The sequence below is a fragment of the Gadus macrocephalus genome, chromosome 15, assembly GCF_031168955.1.
Source record: "Gadus macrocephalus chromosome 15, ASM3116895v1".
Classification (NCBI taxonomy): domain Eukaryota; kingdom Metazoa; phylum Chordata; class Actinopteri; order Gadiformes; family Gadidae; genus Gadus; species Gadus macrocephalus.
In genome coordinates this window covers 8,670,487-8,680,862 of record NC_082396.1, presented here as the reverse complement: position 1 = coordinate 8,680,862, position 10,376 = coordinate 8,670,487, and the positions used below count along the sequence as shown (strand labels likewise).

Here is a 10,376-nt window from a genome sequence, read left to right as displayed (position 1 = left end):
CAAACACACACACACACACACACACACACACAGTACCCCCCCCCCCCCCCACCACCACCACCAGCACCGCCCTGCCTCCACCGGTCTGTTCCTACACCTGTTCGGCCCCCACCAGGGACATGTTAATTCATAGGCATTAAAAAGCCAATTGTTTGCACAACCGATAATCTATTAGCCCCGGGCAGTGTATCCACTCACTCACTCGCCTTGGAATGAGGAAATACTGGCTGGGGCCGGATCGGCTTTGCGCTGCTCTGTAAACATCCAGGCCTACTTACTTAGCACCCTGCCAGGGCTGTACATTTCGTCCCCCTGACCGCCTTGCTTAAACAATTCTTCAAAAAAATAGTGGAGCACCGCACCACAGATACGTAAGACGGGTAAATGAGAAAATGTTGTGGTTTAAATTTAGGTGAGCGATTCTTATGGATAGGGTCGAAAAGAGAGAGAATCTAAACTCCAAAGAAATTATTAAAATAAAAACGTCTGCCTTTTCCACTTTCTCTCTGTAGGAATAAGAGCTCCAGCACTGATGCCTTGCCAAGGGGGATTAGGGTTTTATGACAGCTATGTGTGATATCTAGAGTAGGTTGGAGGCGCGGGTATAAAAATTGAGATGCAGCTCTGTGGGCGTGTAGTAAAACGTTAGTCATCTAAAAGCTGATTGAATCACAACACTCTCAACACTGCCCTCGTCTGTTGTACAACATAACAAGTCACTGGAGACAGAACACACACACACACACACACACACATTGACACACACACACACGGACACACATGCACACACACATGGACACACACACACACACACACGCGCACACACACACATGGACACACAAACACATGTACACACACACTCGGCTGCAGTGCTGCAGTCGTCAATGCCACTTTTTTGGTTTCCAAACACACACACATACACCGAAAACTAGGAGACCATGGGGAGATAAGAGCGATAGAGAGAATTAATATAAGAGAGAGAGAGAGAGAGAGAGAGAGAGAGAGAGAGAGAGAGAGAGAGAGAGAGAGAGAGAGAGAGAGAGAGAGAGAGAGAGAGAGAGAGAGAGAGAGAGAGAGAGAGAGAGAGAAATAAGGAGGGAGGAAAGTGGGGAATAAAAGATCAGGTTGGAGACTGATGGGGAACCGGAATAAAAATAGGAGTGGAGAGAAGAAAAGAGTGAGGGGGCGAGGGACAATATTAGAGAGGGAGAGTTGGTGTCTCTCTTACCTTCGTCTCGTTTCCTCTTCTCCCGTTGGAGCGAGGGATACCCAGGATGCCGTTGATGGAGTAGGAACCGACGGGATCGTTGGACGCGCTCGTAACAGGCGGGGAGGCTGTGTTGGGCACTAATGAAGAAAGTTTGGCCTGTTAGTGTGTGTCTGCACGAGATACACGTGTGTGTGTGTGTATGTGTGTGTGTGTGTGTGTGTGTGTGTGCGCACAAAACGTATGTTTGTAGCGGATGTGTGTGTGCATATAGCCATGCATGGCTTCCTACCCACCCATCTGTGCCTGTGTTCATAAAACTGTACACGCCTCAATGTTCACGTGAATTGCTCAACACACACACCACACACACACAAACACACACACACACACACACACACACACACACACACACACACACACACACACACTATACCGTATAACTTGCACCTACATGCACCCATACTGCGCTCGCTCTCTGCACTAGCAACATTCAACACATCGTTTCACACAGCCACGTCACCGTGGTCACGTGACCACATCACCAGGTCATGTGACCTACATCCCGTCTTAACAGCCGCTCCCTCACCTATGGTGTGTCCGGCGGGGACAGCGGGGTGATGGAGCCGTCCGGGACGGGTGGAAGGGCTGCTGGACCTTGGTGCGGATAATCCTGTTGAGGAGAGCGACAGCAGTGCAGGGGTTAATCAATGCGCCCCGTAAGGAGAGCTCACACCGTTGGGTACATGGCGTAGGGCCCCCCTGGGTCCCGAGGCCTGGGGCCGGGGAAACAGCTACGTGTGGTACTCTTAAATGTGGCACATCAAGTCCACTTTATGCCCAAACGTGTGTACAAGCGCTCCCATCGCAAGAAGGGGGGCGGGGGTTGGTATAGCTGGGGTACCTGTCACAAATAACCAATCTTGGGGCATTAGGGGTAATCTGTCCCCTCCTGTAGAGGGGCTGAATGGAGGGATGTGTCCCCCCCCCCCCCCCCCCCCCGCCGACGCTGTGATTGTGGATTCAATCCGGCTCCGTTCTGGGGTCCGTGATATGATAAACTCTGCACACGGCAGAGTGGGGATATAAAGGGTGTCTTCATTGCACTTTGGACTGAATGATCTTGCAAACAAAGCATGAAATCACACCAATTCACCTCAATGATGGGCTTCAGTGGGTCTACCTGGCCGGCTCTAATAATGTCCCTCGTCCGCTCCTCTCTCTTTTCTTCTCTCCTCTCTCTCCCTTTTTTTTTATTCTGTTCCCCATCTCTCTCAAACCTGATCTTTTATTCCCACTTTCCTCTCTCCTCATCCATGCTCTCTCTCTCTCTCTCTCTCTCTCTCGTCTCTCTCTCTCTCTCTCTCTCTCCTCTCTCTCTCTCTCTCCTCTCTCTCTCTCTCTCTCTCTTTCTCTCTCTCCCTCTCTCTCCCTCTCTCTCCCTCTCTCTCCCCACTCTCTCCCACCCTCGCTCTCTGTCTCTCAGTCACTGTTCTCTCTCATATCCACATCTCTAACCACAGGGGCAGATGTGTGGAGGTTGGATCAGTGTTTGAGTGGATCAGTCGGCCAGCCCGCCAGAGCCTCTATAGTTAACTCAGGATCCGAGTCCATCGATGAGGTCGGCAAGCCATGAGAGAAACAACCAATGCAAATCATGAGCGATATATAATACGATATATAATAATATAATATAAAACAGATAGGAAACATGGTAAACCGGACTCCAATGTTTTCCCTTGTGATTATCAAAGATTTAAAACACGATTTCTAAATATAGTTTGGGGGGTTTCATGGGGTCAAATTGTTATGTCTTTTATATTTCATGTTTATATAGGCCTACAGGATTTCCTTTTTTTACATCATTCTCTATACTTCTAATTATTTAAACAAAAGATTAATTCAGTGTCAGGACTTGCTGTAAATTAACTCAAACGCAATCGATCCCATGGGAAGATATTGTAATACCAGCGCTAGGATTACCTTTTGATTGACAGATACGCGATTACTAAACAACCTCCAAATCCCAAATTCTCACTATCTCCCGGGTCTCCCGCCCATCCCAACCAGAGGCTAAAAAACGACAGTCTCCTCGACCCCGGCCGCTCACGTTTAATACTTTATATCGTATAGTGCATGCAGCATCCATCCTGAGTGGGACAGGTATGGGTTAACACCCTCAGGGGGTTTCCTTCTCCTCCACCAGCTCAAGTGTCCTCTACTACTAACGCTGCTGCCGCCACTGCTTCAGGCAGCCCCCAAGAAAGAAACTAGCAGGCACCAGCATCCACACCATATCAATATTTGATTTGAATTTCCCCCACATCTCACCACGGCGGTTAGCTGGCCGCGTGAGGTATAGTGGGGCCGGTGGGCTCGTAAATTGAAGGACTTTGTTTCGAGTCCACGTTGTTGATATTGAATAAGCAATTTGGATGGCGTGGGGTGGGGTGGTGGGAGGGGAAATTAACGACGTAGGCCTGGATGGCTATAGTGGTTGCTGCTGGTGGTGGTGCTGGGGGCTGGAGGGGCGGGGGGGGGGGGGGGGGGGGGGGGTGGGAGGCAGGAAGGGAGTTGGAGAGTCCCTAAAGAAATATTAAAATGTGAATCAATATGATTGAAAGCCGCTTAGGACCCTGGGCTTGCCTCTCTCCACGTGTGTGTGTGTGTGTGTGTGTGTGTGTGTGTGTGTGTGTGTGTGTGTGCTGTGTGCGTGTGCGTGCGTGTGCGTGTGGTTGTGGTTGTGTGTGTGTGTGTGTGTGGCAGGCATGGACATTCCTTCTTCTGCGGCTAACAAACAAACGGCCGAAGCACTGTCTGTGTAATCGCTTTAATAATTCACGCAAAGGAAAATGTGTTTAACGCAGGACAGCCTCTTTAGTCAGGAGGGCAAAGGTCACTGCCTCGAACCAACCCACAGAGAGACCACCGAGAATGGGTCCTTTTTTTACTTATTTCCTGACTCTCTCTCTTCTTTCTATTCTATCCATTCTCATCCACCCCAACTGAAGTATACATATTCCTCCTTTCAGAAGTAGAGAAAAATGAGCATAGATAGATGGATGGTTAGATTGATAGAAAGATGGATAGATAGAAAGATAGAACTTGCAAAACATCTATAAAATATAATGGAATAGAAATGCAAAATTAACTTGCAGTATTTAAGTTGACACGTCTAACTTGCTAACTTTGATTCAAATGAGGCCTCTATTTCCCCTTTCCATGAAACCCAAACATAAATTGCATGACAAATCACATAGCTTTCCACACTGTATGGCAAAAAAGTAGGCTAAAGTAGAGTTAGAATAAAAAGGTTCCCGTCAAATTAACACTTTTTTCTTTAAAAGGGTCATGCATTTTCAAAATAAAAGACACGTGTTGTCCTCTTAACTTAAATATATGCTATCCCGAATCATGCAGAGGAGTTGAAAAGCAGAACCCATGGTGAAATATTTTTTTTAATTGCACCCAAATTTCTACGATTTTCTTACAATGTCGTTTTTCTCCAAGAATGTGTTATGAGGGTAGAGTTGTGATCCATCCCGAGCTCATTAAAATGTAATGGTGATGACCACCTCTATGGAACGCTGCCTCCTAACCAAAGTTCACAACTCTCACGCGCACGGAAGGCCTATGGCGCTGTTTCACCTCGCGCACGTCCGTTGGGGGGGGGGGGGGGGGGCTTTCACGCGCCAAATATCCGGTCTGAGAGTCTCGCTCCACTTGGAGAAGGAAGGGAACTGGAATAACCGAATTGATATTTAATTTTAATGATATGAACTAAAATGACCTGTTATCAATAGTAATATTATTACTAATAACCATCATAATTATATTATTATTATTATTACTACTTTTATATCAATTCGATGTATGCACCTAAAAAATATATTTTCTGATAAATAAAAAATGTGCTACAATGCCAAACGAAACGCAGCCGAGTCGTAGACTATAACCTTCAATCCATCGTACATGGGTCCACATTGACTCAGTGCTTGTTTACCGGGTCCCACGCGGCACCCATGTGAAAACAAAGAGAGTGTCGGCCACAGGAAAACATCCCGCCTCTCTGGCGCAGTGTGGTCCGTCTATTGAGCGGTCGGGGCCGGGTGTTTCCCTCTGCCGCTGGATCTGGTTACATGCTATCGATCCGTTTTTATCGAGACAGATGTGATTTTCGTGGCCTCAACCTTAGATCCCCGGTGCTGACTGCGGTGGGGCTGCGGGGGGATTGAATTGCACTTCTGAGACCACCCCGAATAATAGCTGCTCTTGGTATGGCCCTATCCCCTCACTCCAACCCACCCCACAGCTCAATGGATTTATTTCACATGGCAATTAACGCTTTTTAATTACGGAATGATTCATCTGTCTTTGTCTTTTCTTATAATCATCATCCCCATACCATTGTATCATTGTATGTGTTTGTTTTATGTGGGTGTGTATGTGTGTGTTGGATTCCATTCATGGGCGCGCCTTAGACAGAGGCCCTATACAGATACACTGGTTTTTCGGGGCCACGCGTTAAGGAGCAGCGGCCGGTGGCGCGGGGGACCTACCTGTTGATGGAGGAGACGCTCGGGACGGTGTCGTTATCGCAGACCCCCTCCGCCAGGAGCCGGTCCCGGATCTCCCAAGCGAACATGGTGGGGTTCTGTCGTTTATAGTCTGCTATTTTATCCACTACTTTGGGAGTCGCGACCTTTGGTTTGGAGCCCCCAATGACCCCGGGTTTAATACTGCCCGTTTCGTAGTACCTGTTTAGGAAGATAATGGCAAGAATGAAGGCGATATACAGCTGTTCTTAAATGGCACGAGAAAAGGTGTTCAATCTGTTTTTTTTATCGTCCGATTGAGTTTTCGCTGTGCACTGGTATGAAATCACTTTAATTAGTGGAGAGAAACGATCAGAATATATATTCTTTACATGTGCAAGGCTGCTCCGATAAAGGAAGGTATGCAGCCTAATAATCTGCTCGGATGGGAGATGGCTTTACCTAACAGTTTACGTTCAAAACAAAAAGCAGATTTTCTGTTTCTCAAGCGTTAGTGGATGAATGAACAGTGACGAATTATTTTCTCCAAACAACACTATAATTAATAATTACACTTGGAAGGCTATAGACAATGAGAAGACCAGGGACAAATACCGTCGAGAAAAGACTAAGGAAAGTTGGAGTCATAAGTATTATCAGTCCTCATGAGCTTTAATCGCATGCACAACATGCCACCATGGCCTATTAGTACATTTTGGTGACAAACATTCCACATATAGGAAGTAAAATACCTCTGAAATCCCTTCTGATAGCTGAAAGAAATATTTCAAACAATTATCTCTTTATCTCTGTGGTCCTAAAAATATAATAGAAGGAACTGAACATTGGGACGGAATTAAATTAGGCTAAATTATATATTTTTCTTGTCAGGCTTTTTTTTCTTAAAATATATGTATATAGATATATAGGTCCAGACCTATCTGTCTAGGGGTGCTGAGGGTGATCGATATAAAATGTTGGATACAGAATTTCTGTATTCAAGCAAAAAGAAAAATGAAAAAAAAAAAAAGCATGGCCAGCGATAAGCGATGACCGAGGCTAAAACAGAGCAGGGTGTGCGCATTAGATTTATGTCTGCTGCACGGGCCTGCGGACGACCGGGTCCCTTACCTGCCGAGGATTTTGCTGACGCAGCCGTGACTGACCCGCAGTTGTCGGGAGATGTCACACGGCCTGACCCCTTGGTGGGCCAGCTCGACTATCCGCTGCCTGACGACGTCAGGCAGGGGTCTGCCGTTCACAAACACCCCGCCGAGCTGGTTCACCCCGCCATGCCCTACATGGGATACAGCAGGACGGAAGAACAAATACAACATTACATACATACAGACGACACCAGGGCGCTTAAATCACCTTATTCATAAAAATATATATTTATGCCCGCACACACACATAGGCCTATACGCATGTCGACACGCTAACTAGGCCTATATAAAAACACACATATCGTATAATAATAATAATAATAATAATTGTAATAATAATGATAATAATCAAATAATAATAATAGTTGCAGTTGGTAGCCTATCATGATTATTATTATTATTTTGAGGATCTCCCAATGAAAGCCAATGTATGTACCAATTTAGGACTTTTCTCAGGAATAAAAACATGTTTATATATAGGATATTGTACACATTCAAATAGTTGTTTATTGAAACATTAACTCCCGTACTAATGCCCACTTCTCCTGAGGGGGAACCGGTGTAGGTCGACAATATCTTCCCAGAGCACCACGTCCACTGCAGCCTTACCACATGTCCCAGCTTACGTTTCAACCTGTTTAATTTTCCTTGCACAATTATTGTAAATAATTTAAAATGAGCTTTGATAACTCATATTACATACGCCGATAGGGCGAATGAAAAGGGATAAATAATTTACTCGGGGCACTGGTATGCTTTACAAATATAGCGTAGAAAAACACAAAAATAGCCTACATTTTCTTTATTCCTATTTTGTTCACCTTCTCCCAGTTCTTCATTTTTCAACATGGTCTCTACATTATGCGTATTTTTGGGGTGAGATCGTTCACACGGTTATATTAATCTGCAAACAGCCGTGCGTTCTCAGAGGGCCAGCTGAGGTATTGAATACATTGTATTTAAATAGGGGGCTCCTTTTTGCTTTTACAGTCAATTGTTTCCCAACTGTAACACTCTCTGAAAGGCCTAGTTGGCTTGCTACTATTTGCATTAACCATCAAGCAATAAAGTGGAAGCACAGGTTATTTTACAAATGATAGGCTTAAATATTATAACTATGCATGGGATACAGTTATTCAAACCACCAAACTAAAATGCCCTATCTTTCAACAATGTAGTAGTAAGGCTGCACCGCGTAGTGGATTTTAATAGACGTCGGCTGAAACCTGGGCTGTTACTCAAACATTTTAATTTCATTCTTTTGAAACTTTTCGGAGATAAATAAGCGACAACGAATTTAAACGTGTCCAAATAGAACATAACATAATAGCGCAAGCAAACACTCATAAGATGCAGCCTGAAGCACGCTGTCCCACTACAAAACCTAAATGCACAAACAATCTTTCCATCCACACATCTATTTATTTAAAACAACACGATAAAGAGGCGTTTCATGCAGAAAACAATCAGGGGCAAACTACGACTCGACTCACGGTGCATCGCCGAGAAGGGGTCCGATTTGCAGTGAATATCCATGGGATAGCACAGGAACGACAGGTAATCGACTGAGGTCGCCGTTTCGCCTTGGTAATTCAGCTTTAAAGGCGTAAAAAAATGCTTCACCGTAAAGCTTCAAAACAAGTCCGCGCGTAACGTGTCCTTAGGGTGCACTCGGTCAGAGAGGACCTCTCGAAAAACTACCAAGTTTTTCCTCCCTTGTTGTTGATGTTGTTTTTTTCTCCCCACAACTCTGGTCGCGGAGTGTAAGGTGTGCGGAGGGTCTGTCAGGTGCAGAGCGCAACCCACGCCTGTGCCGAGCTCACGGGTCCCAGCAGCAACATGCGCCGAAAGCGGGTCACCCGGTTATTTGTCTTTAAACGACATGGTTCAAGTCGAGGGGCCGTGGTTATAGCCGAGTCTCTGCCGCGGGTTTCTCCGGTCGCGAATCTGCGGCAGCCCACCCAACAAAAAAAATCCTTCCTCCTTCCTGACGCTGGCTGAAGACTGGCGGGCTCGCGTTGAATCAGATAGGGGCGGAGATGACAGTAGCAAACATGGACACGCCGAGACTACCTCTCTGTCCCCCCTCTCCTCGAGAATGGGCTGTGCCTAAACGAAGCTTTGGGCTGAGAATGAAAGCCTTCTCCTTGTGTGTGTTTCTAAAAGCTGCAGTCTCCCCACCGATCACCCCCCTCCTCCTCCTCCCCCTCCTCCTCCTCACCACCACCACCACCACCACCACCACCACCACCACCCTCCTCCTCCTCCTCCTCCTCCCCTTCATCCCAAAGATCCCTCGCATAGAGATGGATGACTTGTCAGACAAAGGCAATAGATTCCAACACTTTGTGATTCGCTCACGTAAAAAAAAGGAAAAAAAATTCAGCTCAAACGAGGAGGTTCCTGCATCCGACAGTTCGGACGGGGAGGGAGACGAGACGCGAAATGATGAGAGTTTCTAGTGAAAGAATCAAGGAGAAATAAAGGCAGGTGAATGGCAGGAGGAAGAGCAGTGGTCAGGCTGTTGGGCTCGGTGTGGTTGTCGTACAACGTCCGGAACAGATAGGCCTGTTGGAATTGCACAGGGTCTTTAAAAAAAAAAAGGAATAGAAGATTTCGCTTACATTGTTTTCTGTTGAGATGGCCTCACCACAGCAGCCCATGGTGACCTATATGTTTTTTTCTGCACTTATCTGCACTGATAAAGTTGACTCAGTAGTCTCCAATACATTTGTATTATTTTTAATTAAATCAGCAGGGACATGTTTCGTGTTCTTACACGAAGTAAAGTTAACTGGAATGACATGGGAGTACCACGCTCACTCTGTGTCCTGTCGCACACAGCATTAGGCCTCGTTTTAATTTAATTTCAGTCCAATTTGTTCAATTGTTCTTAAGGCCTACTATAAAATTGATAGGCCTATATCTACTATGCCATGAGATGTGAAAGATTCATCTTCTAACACACACACAAACACACACACACACACACACACACACACACACACACACACACACACACACACACACACACACACACACACACACACACACACACACACACACACACACACACACACACACACACACACACACACACACACACACACACACACACACACACACACACACACACACACACACACACACACACACACACACACACACACGCACACAATTCCCTCTGGCGCTCCAGCAAAGCGCTGTTATCACAACCGCTCTGTAGATGGCGCTCGTAGGTTATGATCCGCACTCAGCTCCTCTAAACTATAAATCGGTACATGATGTTGATCAGAAGTGGGTTTGGTCAAAGGTTAAGCATAAGCCAACTGTAGCCTAGTTAGATAATCATTTTTGATCTCATCGAAAAATAAGTAGATCAAGATCCATGCGCAGAAAATCCTGGATAGTCTCTTGTTAATTAGACAAAAGCTGCAGGATGTTTTTGCCATGTTGGGTTTAGTGATT

At 45.9% G+C, this 10,376-nt stretch overlaps 1 protein-coding gene across 1 annotated transcript in view; it reads right to left on the bottom strand.

Moving 5' to 3' along the window:
- pax2a (paired box 2a) overlaps positions 1-9,092 on the bottom strand; it is a 19,852-nt gene extending 10,760 nt beyond the window's left edge. Inside the window, 7 exon segments of the mRNA XM_060073782.1 lie at positions 1,229-1,249; positions 1,252-1,347; positions 1,797-1,825; positions 1,827-1,880; positions 5,767-5,964; positions 6,874-7,039; positions 8,402-9,092. Coding sequence (XP_059929765.1) covers positions 1,229-1,249; positions 1,252-1,347; positions 1,797-1,825; positions 1,827-1,880; positions 5,767-5,964; positions 6,874-7,039; positions 8,402-8,444 — 607 coding nt within the window. The 5' untranslated portion in view covers positions 8,445-9,092.
- Between the last annotated feature and the right edge of the window lie 1,284 nt (positions 9,093-10,376).